Below are 19,386 nucleotides of genomic sequence, written 5' to 3'. Positions count from 1 at the left end.
GACAGCTCATCTTTAACAATTTGTGCACAACTCTGCATGTATTTGCACTTGTTACGATTTGCAATGTTTATTTTTTGATCAGATCAAACATTTTATTCTAAAGCCATATGCTTGATGACCCATACTGTCCTTATTTGTGGACACGTCATGATGATAACTGAAAAACTAAAAACTTTTAAAAACAAAAACAAAAACTTAGGAATAATTGTTCAGAGAGTCTGTCTATCATCGGTGCTACATGTACAGTGTATGAAAGCTCATCCTGGAAGTCATTCTAATGATAGGAATTATTTTGCCTTGATGTTAGGGCGATACGCTTACCTAGAGAAATCAAGGAGGTTGAAGAGATGGAGTAACAACGGAGTTATTCCCTTTGATCTATGTTCGAAGCCGCCGTTCAAAAATATTTGAAGCATGTGCCAAACAGGATCTGCCGCGCCGATACGAAGACAATAATTAACTCGTGTCTCATTGCATAATCACCAGCCACTTTCAAAGGAAGATATGTCTTTGTGATGGTAATTACTTTTCGCTATCCCTTCTTATAAAAGGTAGGTGGTACAGACACGAGGATGCGCGAACAGAAATTGAGGGGAAAATGCTGAAATGAAGATGAAAATTACTCGACTGGGCATACCCGGGTGGAGTTATGAATTTTTGAAGTTTGTGCTCAGTCAAGGCTGGATGAGAAGACTACTATAGCTTGTGATGTCACATGTGTACAACGATATAAAGAAAGAATAAAGAGAATTCAACATATTTTCACTTTTCTCGCATAACAAAAGAACACTTGACTTCTCTCTTTCAGAAGGCAGGGGGAATAATCATTACCCTTAACATATGTCAATAATAAGTTGTTGGGTTATTGGGCGGTGAGTTGGCTCAGTCGGTAGCGCGTCTGCCTCACAATCACGCGGCCCGGGTTCAAACCCGAGTCTGGACTGAGCAATGTTGTGAGTAAACATACCGTCCCCTCTAGCAAGAGGCAAAACACTCTGTCCCTCGGATAGGACATAAAATGGAGGTCCCGTGTATGAGAGAGTCACAGCTCATGCACGTAAAAGATCCCGCTTCATTCATTCATCGCAAAGAGCAGGGTGTCTAACCCGGTGAAGTGGTCCCATCCCACATCCAACTGGACCCCATGGAAGACCAGCTTAGTGTAGCTGAATATGGGCTATCCAGCCATCTTTCACAGATGGAAAATGAACAACAACAAAACAAAAACAAAAAACAAAAAAAAAGTTGAAGAATGTGCACTTTATTCAAAAAGTGAAGTTTTGTGAAATTCTCTTTTTGTTTTCTTTATATCGTTGTACGCATACGACACCAGACACTGTAGTAACTGTAGTAGTCTTCTCATCCAGCAGTAACTGCACAGATACAAATGTACTTTAAAAATTCATAACTTTTGAATGGATTGTCCTATTTTCCCCAAACTTTCCCTTATGTGTTCTACTGTTGCATTCACTCAATCCACATGTATTAAGGTGGACTTGTCCTTTAATAACAAATTTGTGTAAACACAAATTTTAATACCCGGTACCTTGTTACGGTTTTGGAAATGATGACCAGACCATCGTTTATGAACATTGCCACAGTACATCAAAACCAAAAACAAGAACAAAACAGAATGTCAGCTAAAATTAAAATCGATGCAGATGTTCTTTGTCACTACTTCTTCCATACCACTGTATGTGCAGCAATTTCAGAAAATTTCTGAACAAACGACTTGACAAAACCATTATGTCAACGAAATTAATTCAGAGATGAACAGTAAAAAGGAACCCAAATTGGCAGAGCTCAAACTTCTTGCCACCTGAGGGAGGTAGAAGTAACCCAAAACTGGGTTCATAATGATCCGTGGGTTAGGGACTGTATCTTCACTGAGAGATCCATTCATTACACAGCGTTGTTCAGAATGACAATAAGAGGTGTGGGGTATGCCTCTTTCAATGGCTCCTATTCGCTCAATGACTGCAAGGCATCACTGCGTCACTGGAGCTCAGGATTTTTGTGGAGTGAAAACAGAAAAAAAAAATCCAACACTAGGCATATTCAAAGACACACTGAAAAAGCGTGATTTAAATCACAATTCAAATCACACTTTTTTATGCTCCAGTTCACACTAAGTGTCCAAGAAAAAGAAAAGTTGCACTGTTTCGTGAAGAGAAAGCAAGATCGAAATCGCACCGGTTCAAGTGAAGGCAAATTGGGCATGCCGAGTCCTGGCATTTCACATTAAAATGATCGCGACTTTTCAGTAAAAAGCACGACTATTTTTTGAGAACCGTCACACTTTCAGTGGTGCACAAGTCACGATTTTAGGCTCACTTGAAGTACAGTGTAATAGTCGTGACTATTCTGTCCACATACATTTTTTTTTTTAAGGTTTGGGAGTGGCAATTCAAAGCGTGACCCAAAAAAGTGTGACATTTGGTTGCTGTGTGAATCTGCCTAATGTACTGTTTTTTGAAGGATATGCAGCCTACTATTGTATGTTTCATATCTAATTCATACCCGTTGCGCACTTGCTCATTTCCACCCCAGATTGATCCCATGGTCTTGAAAAGACGTTTTTCTACAAGTTTATCTCCGTAACCCCCCCCCCCCCCCCTCCCCATTCTTCCTTCATTTTTTTTTAACTACCTTTGCTGGCACATTGCGCATCAGTGATATGATGCATGAAAGTTGCAATACTTTCAGCCTTTGGACAAGGGTGTTTCGCTGTGTAGTGATCGGTTGTATGGAGCAGTTGTCGTTCTCACATACGTTGTATTCCTCTTGACTGAATCATAGACTTAGTCATAAATTTGGACAGAATTGGACTAGCGGCTAGACCCTAGACCTAGTAGTAGAAATCTATTGGAGGAAGCAACTGTTCAACGTATTCTGTTGTCGATATCATTTGGATCTAGTCATCGACACACTAGCAATTTTTAGTACTAAAGATGGAATTTAGGCACAATACTACGAGACCCGAAATCCTATTATTATCTGCAGCCTGAACGCTTCCTGCTCGAGCTGGTTGCAGTTTATACAGTATCTGAGCTACAAATTACTGTATACACCGAATATTTCATGAGGTTTTTATTTTCGCAAATTTTGCGAGTCAGATGCTATTCGGGAAATTAAAAACACGCGAAAATATTGAGTCTGATCCCGATTGGTGATATGGATGTGACGTACTGTACATGCACGCGTGTACATTTCTCCATTCAGTACAGGACTCCAAAATCGCGAATTTTACCACTCGCGAAATTGTTGGGAGTTCCCGAATCGCGAAAATTTACAGTTGTAGACTTGTGAAATTTATGGCGCATGCACGTCTTACCTCTCTTAACAGTACTTCGTAATTTAGCACTAAGTAAACTCAAACTAAAAGCAGTTCAGTTGATCTTGAATGAAGGAATAGAATAGGTCTGTATTGCATCCGTTATGATCTGGTGGACATTGACTGGCAGCAATACCTACAAAAGTCAACATCTTCCACAAGAGGGCATGATTCCTGCTTCAGGACACCATTATGCACCAATCTGGTGTACAGTATAGCTCATCCTCCTTCCCCAGAACTAAAAGAGACTGGAACCACCTACCAGCAAACCCAGCTGACTCACCCTCCCTCGAGGCATTCAAGTCCTTCTTGAGGGAGACGTACAGAGTAACTGCAGCTCATGTATGAAATTATGGATTTTTACTTGCACTCCATGTTGGTCTATATATTTTGTAAATACTGTATGGTACACTACTTGTGGAATTTGACTGGTGGAGCACACATACGGCTGCACACTCTCACTCACTACAGTGCGTAATCTTCAGGCATGAAGCTGCACTTAACGGAAGAAGAAGAAGAAAGTCTTACTCTAGTCGACACCACTAAGTCTAACTTCATGTTAAGTTAGACCCTAACGACAGTAACGTTACGAATTGGCCGAGTCTATTTCGTATTTGGTGTGGAAATCTATGTCTATGAACAAGTTACACCTCCCGAGTCCTGGTGAAATTTACCCCACAGTAGACCCAGTTACTACTAGAACATGAACACTATAGCCTGCATTAGTTCAAAAAGGGTCAATGAAAGGACACTGTACTTATTCACCGAAACGGCGAAAGCCATCCACCCAACGAGCCGTGACTACCGCACCGGGCCACAACGGTGGTCGACCCTCAAACTTCCCCGCCCCGCAGACTTGTCACAGCCTGACACTGGATGGTGATAGTGGTACACTGATTGATTGAAACGTTACGCATGCAAGGCCCAGCATTTAGTTGTTTAATAACCTGAGCTGAACCACGGTATTTACGAAAGGGAATTGCCTACTTAATAAATTCGCAGGTGATGACCTTACCCCGAGAAGCATTCTTTCGCGGCATTCTGTTTCCAAGTACCTCGATCAGTAAATTTCAGAGAGATCCCTTCTTTCCGCAGATATTTCTGCAGGGCACTTTTCTGGTAAAATAGGTATCCAATCCTCACGTTGATCATGCATACATACAATGTACACACGTAGATGCTAGGTTTACGTTTACCGGTACATTTGGGATCGATCTCTTGGCCGATCCTATCCTTGTACGTGCGATGGTTGGATGGTGAAAGCGTTGTGTGACATAAGTACTATACGCGAATGCGAGCGCCCAAACCAAAGAGAGCGTAGTTTTTGCTGCAAACGCACGAAGCTAGCTCGCGCTCTCTGATCCTTGATTCTACCGCATCCATGCATTTGCAAGAGCTCGCACGTGCCGTACGTAGCTCACAGGCCCTACACAATCAGTGCTGCCAGTGCCGAGCAGCAGACTTATAGTGCCCTTTTAGTCCTAGTTGATTTTAGAGAAATCAAGGCCTAGTTGTGATACAAAACAAAACAAAAAACAAGGACATTTGTAGAAACTAGAAATAAAGTGGATTTGTTACGTATCACATTTTTGCAAATGGCACAATTTCAAGGGATAGTACACTTCTCTTAAGATGGGATTCAAGTTTTAACTTGTTTAACTGATGAAAATCGATTTTGAAATATGGCTGGGATATCCAAAATAAAGTAAAAGAAAGAGGTCCTAATAAAAGTAAATGGGCCATCACATTTTGACGCTCTCTATCTAGAAATGTTAGATGGTTTCTCTTTTCCTCTCCCTATATCTTTATTAATTTCTGCTCGCGTTTTCCCCGCACAAGAAGTACAGCACGAGCTATGAGGACATTCAGCAACATTTCTTTTTATCTCGCTGTAAAGTAGTCTTTTGCTTTATTCAAAACGCATTTCCCTTTTAATCAATAAGATATAACATAACATTCGAAAAACTAATAACTGAGCAACATAACAATATAACAGATGACACATCATCTTTAACACTCTGTTTATTATACACAAAAGTGTAAGCATATAGTCACACCAAGTTTGAAATTTTTATCTCCTATGACGACCAGGGATGACATCTCAGCGTTTTGTATCCAGTGGAAAAGGCGCTCTAAAAATATCAACTATTATCATTGTTTGTTTGTTTTTTGAATCGTTTAAAATGGAAAATCATCATGAAAAGCATGGCTTGTGTTTTTATGACTTACTCTAGAGAGAAAAGGGTCACGGATTACAATTAAACATTAAAAGAATGGTGAGTAAAACACCATTTATCTGCATTCAACTTCACATTAGTGATGCAGACACATTACTGACGGAAGGGGAAAGATCATATATAAAACATTAGGAAAGGAGAGAGGGGAGAGATGGAGAGGAATTTAGGGGGCAATGATCTTGTTACATTAATATGAAACGAGATATGTGTATGGTGTATGTGCTCAGTTTCCGCTCATATCCTTATGATAACAAAAATCATCATCATCATCATCATTATCATCATCATGATAATTATGATATGAGATGATATCCATTTATTTCTGGAATATTGCATCACCATCGTCATCATAACAATATGAATGATGATAATGATAAAAACAGTAATAATGTTACTAATAGCAACAATGATAATGATAATAATAATAATAATAACAAGAAGGAGAATGATGGTGATGATAACAATAACTATTTAGTTATAATCATAAATGAAAGGGATGGTGCATGAGATAGCAATTTGGTGTATTAAATCAAGCCATGCTTGTAGCGGTTTTTTTTTTTAAGAACTTCATGAAATCAATTTGATCACAGCCCTAGTTCTACAAGGAGGAAAAGGGAGATTCGTTTGTTTTATTTCCCTTTTATAACCTTTTGCTGCATTTCGTCGATTGACCAAAAACGTTACCGGTACATTGTTAGTAAATCGCGGTCCCACCTGCCACCTCCTGCGTCGTAATCATTGATCGTAAAGTTTCGTTATTAGGGCGCCCTCTTCAATGATATATCGACAATGCGACCATTATTCTTTCCATGCACAATATAATCGTATGTACAAGAGAATCAGAAATTGATTCCTCTATAAATTGTAAAATTTGGAAATAAATCATCTATCAAATATACGATACAGATGTAATTCGATTTCTGATGTTATTAAGTTGTTTGCAGTATAGATCGGATCATCGCGTCTTATTCAAAGGGATAGTACAGTATTGGTGGCGATGAGGATTGAGCTTTTAACTATTTGCGAGATACCAAGAAACTACTTATGAAATATTACGGAGCGACCCATTCTATGAGGAATTCAAAGTTTATTGGATACAACTCGGTTTCGGAATAGCTGGGATATCCAAAAGCAAAGTAAAGCAAAGCAATCCTAAAAGCAGGTGGGTTCCACTTTTTTTTTTTACAATTGCTCCGTTTTGGATATCTCAGCCATTTCAAAACCAATTTTCATCGAATAAACGTTGAATCCCATTTAGAATTGCATGCTCTTCCATATTTCATATAAGAGATTTCTCATTATTTCTCTCTCTCTCTTCCTCTCTCTCTCTCTCTCTCACACACACACACACACACACACACACACACACATAAAATGTTAGATACATGAGGTTATGTCTTAACCAAAATAATAATAATCCCTTTAAGCGATGGCGACAATAGCCCTGCTGGTATACGAAGAGGGTGGTGCTACCAGATTACACTTTCACCTCCCTGCAGCACTAAATGAACATTGTGTGACCACATTATTGATCTCACTGCAGTATGTCGCACATTTTGTACAAATTGATTACTACAGTACTAAGTATTCAGTGACCGATCCAGGTGGGGGCGCACCGGGCGTGTGCCTTCTCTTTATTTTCTGTTAAAGGAAAATAAATAGAAAGAAAAATGGGGGTGCGCCCCCCCCCCTTTATGTACAGGCGCCTCCCCTTTGCAGAATTCCTAGATCCGCCCCTGTTTTTCTTTACCCGTAGCAATTATTTCAAGTCTGTTTCATACGATAGATTTGATTCAAAAAAATATTTTAAAAAAAACGTTGTCTCATACTGCAGCCTATACAGACTGAAGCCATGTGTGTGAAGTGAATTTAGGTCATAGAAAATCTCTCTAGACTCGATTTAAGGAGCACACAAGACGAAATTTACCATACTTTATCTTGATAGACATTAACGAAGGATTTTTTTTTATTGCAATCTATGAATTTTGAAATGAAATTAAAAAACGGGATTATTCCTTTTCAGCCAAAATGGCAAATAAGACGTGGTGTACACATCAGATATACAGAAGTAAAGGCTTGATTAGCACAATAAATTAGCCGTACGTCTGATTGGATCGACAATAGAGAGAGAGAGGGGGGGGGGGGGGTGGGGGCGGAGAGTGGAGCACTGGGTGATTATGCTGCATTGTAATACCATGTTGCCGGCAGCCACAGCAGCCACGTTTCAGGCCACCGTGGCCAAATCGGGATGGACGTGAAACGACGCGATGAGACGGGATGGGCAAACGTGAAAAGCCGTGCATTGTCGTGGATGCCATGTCAGATCTTTAAACTGTCCAAAAAAAAAAAAAAAGAGGCGGCCCGTCACGGGACACGACGGAAAATATTGATAGTCTATAGCCCGACCAGACGTTGGGAGAACAGCATCTGACAGCTATCGTTCACCGATTCGGGGACTGGAACAAAGAAGACAGAATTTCGGAGTAAAACATGCAGGAGAATGTCTCATCTACCCACTGCGCACTACGTTTCGGGCAAACGGGGCTGCCGTGGTCGCAGGGAACATGGTGTAAACGCAGCTCTACGAAGACTGGGGACTAGGTTGCTTTGCATCCTATATCATGTTTGAGTTAGCATCCCCCACCATAATCTCCCAAGACAGTAAAACATGTTCAATATAGAGTCATCTGCGTCATGATTGTATAGGTAAATTGAACGAATGGCAAATAGCATGATGCGCGCCAAATGTTGTGCATTGATTTTCTTCTCTTTTTTTTTTTTTTTTTTTTTTTTTGGCTGAACTAGCCAGTTTCCGCTTTTAGCTGACGAAGGCAAATACAAGAGTTATTTGGTTAGCTATTGGAGAACATCTCATGCATTTCGCTCGACAGACACACAGGTTCTAGTCAGGCAACTTAAATATCTTATTATACTTATATGGCAAAAAGCAATACTACACCAATTTTGTCCAAGTCAAATGAAATATTCAATAAATCCTTAACATCGCTTGTTTAAGTCAGTATAATCGTGACTTTAGAAATACTAAAGTAAACTACAATGGTAATTTGCAAGCGAAATTCTTTCATTCATATTCTTACATGTACAAGGACTTCACCACGAAAGATTTGAGTTTTTGTTTATTAATCAGATATCTGGGATGTAATACTAATCTATATTTCATTTCATCACCAAAATAACACTAAAACCGAAATTTTTCTAACACCAATCATTATGATCGGATAGATAAGATCAAATTCTTGATTCAATTGATGTAAGATCTATGTTACAGTATAATTATTTTTTCTCGTTGTATCTTGGAAGAAGGAATGGTAAATGGGGCTATGGAGGCATAATTAACACCCAGTATAACATGAGCAAAACTTACAAAAGTTACCAGATCAGCAGTCCCAAGTCTACAGGATTCCACACTAGTCATGGCATGTATACAGCAACACATCACTGCATACATGCATGGCGCCCCCTCCCCCATCATAATGTTAACGAATAAGAAATAAATAAGTTGGTAGTAATGGAAGGTGACATTGTAAGACACGTTAGCTTGATGTATGTTTTCCATATCAAGCAAATTTTATACAATAAATACATAACAAAATTAATTTTCTCCTTCAACGTCAAATAGTTACATTCGAGGCTAAAAGAAATTGATCCATAAAACTGCAATGTCAAAGAAAGTATCATTGTGTCGACACAGCCATCATGGGTGAGCAAAATGAAAACAACAGCAAACAAACAATGCAAAATCCTGATCACTTTTTACACATCATGTTCTCCACATGAAGCGAAAGTCATGAACTGACCTTTGACCTTACTCCGCATACAGTCAGACAGCAAAGCAATCTAAGTCCCAGGGAACTTGACTTTAGTCTGACCTTGGTCTGCCCTTCCTAGAGTTACTCTATGGTCGCCTGAAATCTGCCCTCAAAGCAATTCTGGTAGAATGTATACAAAGAAGTGGGCTCCAACTTGAGGGGTATATTTTGAGGGTTTTTTATGAAATGAATTCATATTGGGTGATTATTCAATCAAATAAATTATCTGACTTTGCATCTTCGTGTAAAACATTGAGTAAGCTCAAGATGTTGGAAATATATATAGATGGCTCATGCAGTTAATCACTATTTTCAGAGATTTGCCACTTGATATTCAGGATCTCATTCATCTGCAAGCCAATTTTGCGTAATCTTTTCCGTCATAATTATGTTTGGTTTGTTTGTTTTGTGTGTGTGTGTGTGTGGATCATAAGTCTATCTGTTTGTTTTTGTTGTTTTTTTTTAGAAAGATTATCACTATATGCATGCGATAGAATGTGTTTTCTCTTTGCGGATGTGAAACCATTCAACAATAGGTGTCATTTTTTAAATTTATATTTCCTTTGTTCTGGGATAATGAACGTTTTAGAACTTCACGAAACGTTATAAAACATATATTGCTCACTACAATAGCGAGATTATACCAGCATTATAATAATTAGAGTATAAAATCTTGCTGTTATACAAAGGAATGCTCAGTAAGTAAAATAAATCCGAGTTATTCGGGTTAACTTTTCATTATGTTGTTATCGTCGATGTTTTTTCTATCCATACTTAACGATTCATCTCTAAAGTGCACCATTAACATTTGTTTCACTATTACGGCGCGGAGAAGTATATACCGAGGTCATAATCATTCACGATGGTATACATTCCGAAGATAGTACTATAGACCACTTGTTGTTGTGTGATCCAGCGGTGATAATTTACATTCGCCTTCAGACTTCGTGGTCTTCATTGCTCAGTCCTCTGTCTTAGACTAAGTTTACATAATAATCCTTACTTACACAACAATCAGACAGAACTTAATCAATCGTCTCGACTTCTTGATTTTTTAGAGCTTTTTGCTCTTCGCACGTAATTATCATCACTTTATCTCCAACAGACAGGGAGAGAGAGAGAGAAAGAAAGAAAGAAAGAAAGAAAGAAAGAAAAAAAGAAGGAGAGTGGGAGAGGAGAATTAGTGAGACATACTAACTGCAAATTTGAAATGTTAGTGGCCTGAAACAAAATGAAACGGATTTGTTGCCCGATCGGGCCAGCAAAAGAAACAGTGTATAAAGTTTGGGGGCCCAATATCAATTTTAGTGGTCCTGGGTCACCAGGCCCCCACTGATGTAAAGTCCTACATGATACTATACTGACCTAATCTGACCTCCATAAAAACAGTCACTTATAGTAAGATATCTTCACTGTTTGATTGATTCGCTCATTTAGTAAACGTACGACGAAATTGACAGTGAAATTTGGCCTAACGATCATGAACACGTAAAGCAATGTGTTCCATCTGGAGCCGTTTCCTCTCACAGTGTAAAATCATCGTTCAAACTTGTTTTCTTGTCCAACAGGCTGTGTATAATGAGTGTTCAATTTCATTTTCTCTGTCTTAAATAATTACGCCTAACTGCCTTCATAGTCATGCGAGACAACAAGCTTACGATGCCTTCCATCAGTTATAGGCCAAACTTAAGGTCAGTTATTATTTTGGCCACCGCATGTAGTTCTGACTATAAAGATACAATGCAATTGCATGTTAAAGATGTTGGCAAATACTGACATAAAAACTGTAAGCCCTATGGTTTTCGTCTGAAATTTTCTTCGACTGTAGAAAAACCAATAATGGGTTTCGTTTTATAAAAATCAATGTCAAGTTGCACGCTACATGTAGAATTGGATGGGTCAAACTTACGCGAGTTCTGGGTAGTCTCCGCCATAATGATCCAATTGCACGTCCACTTCTCGAATAGACAAACTGAATCTTTCTCATGTAAAAGAGCAACTCAGCTTGAGGTTTGATACACACTTCACTACAATCTACGTAAACCCACCAACGAGTTTATCTCAAAACTATACTATTTATAGAGAGATGAAAGTGACATTCAGAGCCCTCTTTGATGGCAACCTTGTGAAAAGACGTTGGTTTGTTCGGTTTGGTTTGGTTAACTCCTATAACACCCATATCAACGGGCATGACGGTATACATGCCCCTATTCAATAAGATGCTGAACACAAGAAGATGCAAATACCGATAGAAAAGGACTTAAGAAAGATCTCTCAAGAATCCTTGAGCCTTGGAAACAATGCACCGGGATTTGTTGGTTACAAGACCTTAACCGTTTTACTTCCGTTGAAGAAAAACGTCAGTCCAGTGGTATCAAACAACTGCAACTAACAATATCAATGACTTAATCACTGCCACAATCTCTGTGAAGTTATCTACACTTATCACTTGTTATTGATTTGAGATTTATGTCGAGAAATAACCTTTGAACCTGATCAAATCTTCAAGGAGCGATTGTCAGCTAGATGCTTGTTGTCCGGCGGTTGTCAAAATGAGGCTGGGAATGCACTTTGTTTGCTTTTTGGGGTCACACAAAATGTGTGTTTAGTAAATATTACAATCAGCCTTGACGATGCTATCAGTAGAGTGTGTCATCGAATGGTTGAGAGCGCATCGAGTCAAACACAGTGTATGTCACGAAAACACGCTGCTATTCAACATCCTTATCGTATCATTGTAGAAATACGTAATTAATGATAACAATAATTTTCATACCCATTGTTGCACAAGGTCTATCGTTTTTCAACGTACCCTTCAATGGACTTGTGAGGTATCGTATCATCTGCATTGCATGTGATTAATCTGAAAGTGATGATGACGAATTAAGAAATTTGGGCAGGCTGTAATGGATTTCACTTTAGTGTAGGGCAGTACAAGGTTAGAGTTCTCGCAGCGACAGAGACTGTCAAAACAATACCAGTTGCACCGTATACGAGTATCACCGCCTCGTCCAGCCCCCTCCCGTTATCAAGACCCTGCCTGATGTGCCATCCAATGCTGGAAGCACATCTGTACACTATTGATCGTTTTACTTCAGGTCACAAAACTTTGATCACAGAGCAGTACTGTTTTTGTGATTTCAATCTTTCACGTCAATACTGCTTTTCTATTGGATACTGACATTGTGAAATAAGTTTTTGTTGGTTGATTGACAATTTATGATTGAAAATGTCGTCATTGAATGAATAATGTATAAGTGAAAATATTATCCTAATCAATACTGGATCTATCACTGGAAATGATATTAGATACATTAAAGCATAATTATAGATATAATTTGTAATATAAAGTATCTCAAGAACTATTGTATCATGCATGATTCCGTATCATTAGTCTGTGTTTTAGAGATTTTTGTGTTGTTATCAGTATATCACTTGAAACGAGTAACATTTTCATGTTTACTTTTTTTTTTTGTATGTTTCTGCAGCAGCACCTGTAGAGAGTATATCATATTCCGTATGATTTCCTATAAACATTAAGTAAAGAAAGTAAATAATTAAAACAAATCTGCTCGATAAACTAAAGATTTACTGTGTCATGTGTTTGATTTCCATGTTGACCGAATTTACCATTAAGGTCAATCGTTTATATATAAAACAAAAGACAAAAATGCTTATCAATCTACCTCGAAGGAAAAAAACAGAACTTTTTGTTTTCTCTACACATGCCACAAAACAACACTAACAACACCTTAATATCTCCGCGCTCCAGTGCAGACATATAACACAGACTTTGATAATCATTGTTTTCAATGTATAAAACTTGAAGTGGGCCTACACAGCTCTGTGTCATTTATAAATTTATGGTTGTCGCTATTCCTGGTTCACCACCTGCCTATGTATCAATACATTTTGGCTTTAACTTTGTTATAAACCAATTTTCTAAAAAAAAATTGCGTTGTAGGAAATATTGCATTGATAATATCATTGGCAGTAGCGGATCGAGAGGGGTCGTCCCGGGCCCCCTTTTTTTCGCCGGACCTTTTTCTTCTTTTTTTTCTTTTTTTTTCCTTTTTTTTTAATGGATATTTTCACTGGATTGGTACAATGTAGTCGATTTCAAGGGCTAGTCAAAATCATATTACAACTGTCATAGCCTTTGTGTTTGCACAAAATAATGCCTCTCTGTCGCATTGCAATACGTATTTCCGGAATTCCAAGCAGGGCTGGAAAGTTGCCACACTTGTAATCGGGAGTTGCCGTGTAGTGACCAGTGTGGAGATGTCCGACGTACATAATTTTCCCCCGAAATTTTGTGGTTTTTGTAACATGCGTTTGTCCGCCTCTATAAGGGCAAATATATTGCAAGTAACAGATCGCGAGAGAAAGAGCCAACGATGTTCATGAACGTCTATCCCCGAGATTATTCTTCACTCAAAGATGAAGTCCCTATATCTTGTGTAATGTGCACAGCATAATCATTCTGGTCTGCATTGGTCATGTACGTGTTTTCTGAAATCTGGGCCTATATAAGTCAGATATATTTCTATTTAAATATAAACTTACTTTAACACGTTCTCTTAAATTCAGGGGCATATCCAGGGCGCCCCAATTTTCGCCTAGGAAATTTTTCCACCGAATTATCAAGGAGCAAAATACGTATTCTTAATCATACATTCGACCCCACTCTGCGTGTGCCGTAGTATCATAATATAACACAATAAAGCATAACTATAATCATAGGCGCCGGAAGTGGGGGGGGGGGGGCAGGGGGGGCGGCCGCCCCCCCCCCCCCCAATCCAAAAAGTGGGGGGGGGGGGGCAAAACGCATTTTTGCCCCCCCAAAAAGCCCCCCCCCCAAAAAAAAAAAAAAATAATAATAATAATAATAATAAAAATAAATGAATAAACAAAGAAAATAAAATGAATATGTATATATATGAATAAAAGGGAAAAAATATGGCTACAAACGGCAGCTTTTGGACTGTAAAATGTCAAAATTTTCAAGCTCGCTCGCTTCGCTCGCTCGCATCCAGCAGTTGAACCCGGTGCGCCTCCCCCTTAATTTCTAAAGCGAAAAACATAGCTACGACGGCAGTTGTTGGACTCTAGAATGTCAAAATTTTCAAGCTCGCTCGCTTCGCTCGCTCGCATTGAATCGTTATGCCATTCTCCTAATGTTGCTGACAGTAATTGCCAGTAGTTGCGCCCGATGCCCCCTCCCCTTAATTTCCAAAGCGAAAGATAAATATAGCTACAAACGGGAGTTTGGGGACTGTAAAATGTCAAAATTTTCAAGCTCGCTCGCTTCGCTCGCTCGCATTGAATCGTTATGCCACTCTCCTAATGTTGCTGCCAGTAATTGCCAGCAGTTGCGCCCGATGCCCCCCCCCCCTTAATTTCCAAAGCGAAAGATATAGCTACAAACGGGAGTTTTGGGACTGTAAAATGTCAAAATTGTCAAGTTCGCTCGCTTTGCTCGCTCGCATTGAATCGTTAAGCCATTCTCCTAATGTTGCTGCCAGTAATTGCCAGCAGTTGCGCCCGATGCGCCGCCCCTTTAATTTCCAAAGTGAAAGATATAGCTACAAACCCCAGTTTTGGGACTGTAGAATGTCAAAATTTTCAAGCTTGCTCGCTTCGCTCGCTCGCATTGAATCGTTATGCCATTCTCCTAATGTTGCTGCCAATAATTGCCAGCAGTTGCGCCCGATGCACCCCCATTTATTTCCAAAGCGAAATATATAGCTACAATTAAAACTCCAGTTTTGGAACTGTAGAATATCAAAATTTTCAAGCTCGCTCGCTTCGCTCGCTCGCATTTTATTGTTATGCCATTCACCTTGTGTTGCTGACAGTATATAATTTGTCGATCGTTTTACACCGTCATTCCATAATCCATGTAAGGAAAACTTACAATGTTCCTCAATGACTGCGTTGTTGAATGTATCACATTCCGTAATGTATTGTAGTCCCATTATTGCTCACGCACACACGCACAAGCATACAGACCGTCAAAATTACTTTATGGTTCCCCCCATGTTTCGACCCACCGTACGCCACTTTACATACACACACACACACACACACACACATATATATATATATATATATATATATATATATATATATATAATAGATGTGTGTGCGCGCGTGTGTGTGTGTGTGTGTGTGTGTGTGTGTATTGTGTAACATATGCATGGTCTAATCTTGAGCCCCCTCCAATGTTTGCCCCCCCAATCCAAAACTGCTTCCGGCGCGCCTGACTATAATATGACTGAATGGGATTATACGGTAATAAATTTAAAGCGGGGCATTCTCAATATAGCTTTCCTCCAATCCCGTGATAATTCAAATTCAAATTCAAACTTCATTTTCACTTTTTTTTCTTCAACAGAATGTACAAGAAATAATATTACGAATTTGACATGCGAGTCGTTGAAAATAGTACCAGACAGGATTATCAACGCATTGTATACAGCAAAACTTCCTTGATTGAGGTTGTAAATCATGCACGTCATAATAATAAATTTCGGTGCGCATTTGTTATCAAAACTTAACTGAAGTACCTCACCTGTAGGCCTAAACAACAAAAAGTATACTCTGGCGGTATATAAAACCTCAGACTTGTATACAGGCAGTAAACGGAACTCAATCATGATAGTGCAGATCGAGCTTTAAACGTATAGGCCTATTCCTTATCTGTTATGTATAATGAAGTAATGAAATTCCACTATTTCGTCTGTTCTTCGTTTGTCTTGCATGAATAAACTTTCCATATTTTCATCTAAAAAAAAATAAAGCTCATGATTGACCCCAAAACCTGGTAGGAATAGCCTTACCAGGCAGAATGCAATCAATATACAGGATTTTTGAACATTTAAGAAATAGGGCCTACAGTGTTGGCTGGCGTGCTAGTAAACATGGATTCAAGATGTAGAAAAGCATCAAATGGGAAGCCTATATGACTTCATTGTTTAAACAAGTTGTAATTTCATTAAAAAAACAATGAAAAGCTTGACAACGCTTTCTTAATTTTGTATACCGAAGACTAGCCTATAGGTTTATTTTACAGAAAGGATGACACAGCAATAAAAACATAAATTTCTGCTACTTTTAAAGTTATACAATATGGACTGGGTGTCAAAGCTCTTGACATTATTTTCTAGCATTTTGTTAATGACCCTATATATTTAGTTATTATTGGGTATAGTCTTAATCAGCCTCTGTATCCTAAAAAGTGCGTAGTAAAAGCTGACTATCTTATATGCCTGAACATGTTAAAATAGATACTATAAATACAGTTTCATCCTTGTTGTAAAGTTAAGATATACACGATGAGAGACTTTGAAAGTAAACAATTTAAAAAAAACAAGCTACTCTATGGTGAGAATCCCCTTGTAAGAAATTATCACTTTGAGGTTGTGCACAATGACTGGATTATTGATGATTTTATTATTGAACGGCGATTCATTGTTCATCAAAATACTGAAAGTCCGATATCTTAAGTTATACCACGACTCTTAATGTCGAAAATCACTTACTTGATATTTCCAGTAGACCTAGGTGTTAGAATAAGACCTTCAGTAAATAGTTTTGTGTCATAATGACATTAATTGTTCATCTAAGTCTTTTGATGCCGGTTGACGGGATCATCAAAACTTTGACATCACAGTGTCTGTATTCCAAATAGACGTAGTAAAGTTGTATCTATTATATATATATATATATATATATATATATATATATATATATATATATACATATATATACTTATATATATATATATATATATATATATATATATATATATCTGTGTGTGTGTGTGTGCGTGTGTGTGTGTGCATAATATCCATTATCTTCCACCAGCAATGGATCCTTGCTTGTCCCTTACTGAATTTGTCTTGTTGAATACACGATTTTGAGTCATTGCATTTCTGCCCTTGTCAACTTTTGAGCAAGATATTAGAGCGCCCCGAGCATTATCATGATCACATCCCACCAATACAACATTAACCGAACAAAGTGTTAGTTGTTTCACATTACTCCTGTAATGCGAATGTGGAATGTTATTACATGTATTTCGGATTGAATAAACACCTTTCGCTTCTGTATCTAATATACAATGTAACTGCGTTTTCGAGTGACTTCAACAGCCTTTAGGCTGAGACCAAGCGATGAACGTTTATGGGCTACTAATGCAATTCGAAAGGTTAAAGGAAGTTCAACGTGATAAATTTTGACAGTTGAAGGGACTAATCTTCATTGAAATAACACAGACACAAACTGAAATTCTCTTACACTAGTCACATCCTGTCTGAAACAGACGCAACACATTACAACGTCTGCAAAATTCGTAAATTTGTGGTGTGACAGGCATTTTCTGTGAGTGAGAAGAATTTCCGTCTTTATGTGTTCTCATTCATTTCCTAAACCCCCGCTCACCTCATGGTCTAAGCCTATTATCTTACTAGTAACTCTGTAAACATACAATGATAACAAATGATTATCTCTATTTTATATGGTCATCAGCATACAAAACATCTACATGACAGACTATTCAAAAGTTCATGTCTTTCATAGGGTACGGAGTACTTTCAGACTGCATTAATGACGAAGGAAGCTTTAGTCGTTACAATTGCTAAAGGTATAATCTTTTCACATTTTTGGAAACAAATCTTTTCAGCAGCATCATTATTTAGCGACTATGTACCATAATTATATAGTGGAATACTAAGCAGATAATTGATATGTCAAACTCACCACAGTTTTTCCTACAGCCTTGAATACTTTCTCTCACGATGAAAGGCGGTTAGGCTATGATGTAGTCACTCCAAGTGGTATACCAATGTGTATTCTGTGACATGAGAAGTGATCAAAGCTTCTCCATTCACAAAACTGCTCAGCTTCCCGGCAGAGCAGACGATCAGATATGTTTTGGTGTTTGAGACGGCGACGATGAGCGTAGGCGGGAAGACAGTCGGTCAGATCAGACAAGGAAAGAGTAAGTTTCGAGCAGCGCAAAGGGATTGTCTGGGAGTCTGTGACTTCAAGGGAGACGATTACTATATGCCGCATTCGAAACTCAGACAACACAGCTAGGTCAACTTTTTAGGTTTGGAATGTCATAAGTCATAGTCCTCATAACTCTAACTCCAAGCGTATGGTATAGTCTGATCTCAAAAACTTTTTTTGGTAATAAATGGTGCAATTTTCAAGACTGATGACCTTGAGACATCTTTGAACTGCAGTCGTCACTTACGGAACAGGACTAAATTCGTAGATAGATCGCTGCCCTCTCAACCTAGAGCGCTATAGATTATGATGGTCATGAAAAGGTTGAGATAAACCCATTCATATTATGGTGGAGATGATACACTGCTGAGGTGCCTTTGAGCTGTGCTGCCGACAATCATGAAGCTAGAAGAAATAATTGTGAAGAGCTGTCAGACAAACTTGCGTAGTATTGTTCATAGTACAGGTCTCTAATAGTGCACTCGCGCGATATCTTGACGGAAGAGAAACTTGACTGGTAGCAATATATGAAACAGCTGACGAGGCTCTTCCAACTGCCTCCGTATGCAACTTCTCTGCGTGATGTCTGTAGACGGACCAGAATTTAACGCTCTTTGCTCCAATCCTCGACTGTCGAGGTTAGGGAGGGGCCATTCTCTGCAGAACGTGAAGGAAACCATGGCAACTACACCAAATCGATAACAGTAGTATACGCACTTGATTACACACACAGACACACTGTGTCACACACACATATTGAATCTAAAGTGAGGTTTGAGAGAGAGAAAATGATGCTTCGAAGGGAGCAAAAAACGATCAGAATCAGGAACCACGCCAGCTGTCATTTCCCTTCACAATCTGTTTGGTCTATATAGATCTATTGTACACACGATCGATCTGGTTGCTAGAAGTAAACATTATATCAAAAGTGGTTTCCGTTGAAGTTTGTTCCTTGTTAAAGTGATTTTAT

The 19,386-nt window shown here is 38.6% G+C and overlaps 1 protein-coding gene across 2 annotated transcripts in view; it reads right to left on the bottom strand.

The window, feature by feature from the left end:
* Positions 1 to 19,171, bottom strand: part of LOC139721190 (uncharacterized) — a 50,253-nt gene extending 31,082 nt beyond the window's left edge. The window contains exon 1 of one of the 2 annotated variants that reach the window (XM_071632518.1): positions 18,165 to 19,171. Coding sequence is in view for 1 of the 2 variants with exons in the window: in XM_071632516.1 (XP_071488617.1) it covers positions 4,350 to 4,374 (25 nt within the window). In the remaining variant the exon portion in view is untranslated. Of the gene's footprint in view, positions 1 to 4,349; positions 4,725 to 18,164 lie in introns of those variants that run through there. The other variant, XM_071632516.1, reaches the window with a different exon arrangement.
* Positions 19,172 to 19,386: the final 215 nt, after the last annotated feature.

This window comes from Diadema antillarum, unplaced genomic scaffold (assembly GCF_040938485.1).
Source record: "Diadema antillarum isolate AM-2024a unplaced genomic scaffold, OU_Dant_1.0 scf00000139, whole genome shotgun sequence".
NCBI classification, from domain to species: Eukaryota; Metazoa; Echinodermata; class Echinoidea; order Diadematoida; family Diadematidae; genus Diadema; species Diadema antillarum.
Note: the sequence above shows the minus strand (reverse complement) of the source record. Positions and strands in the feature narration are given on the sequence as shown.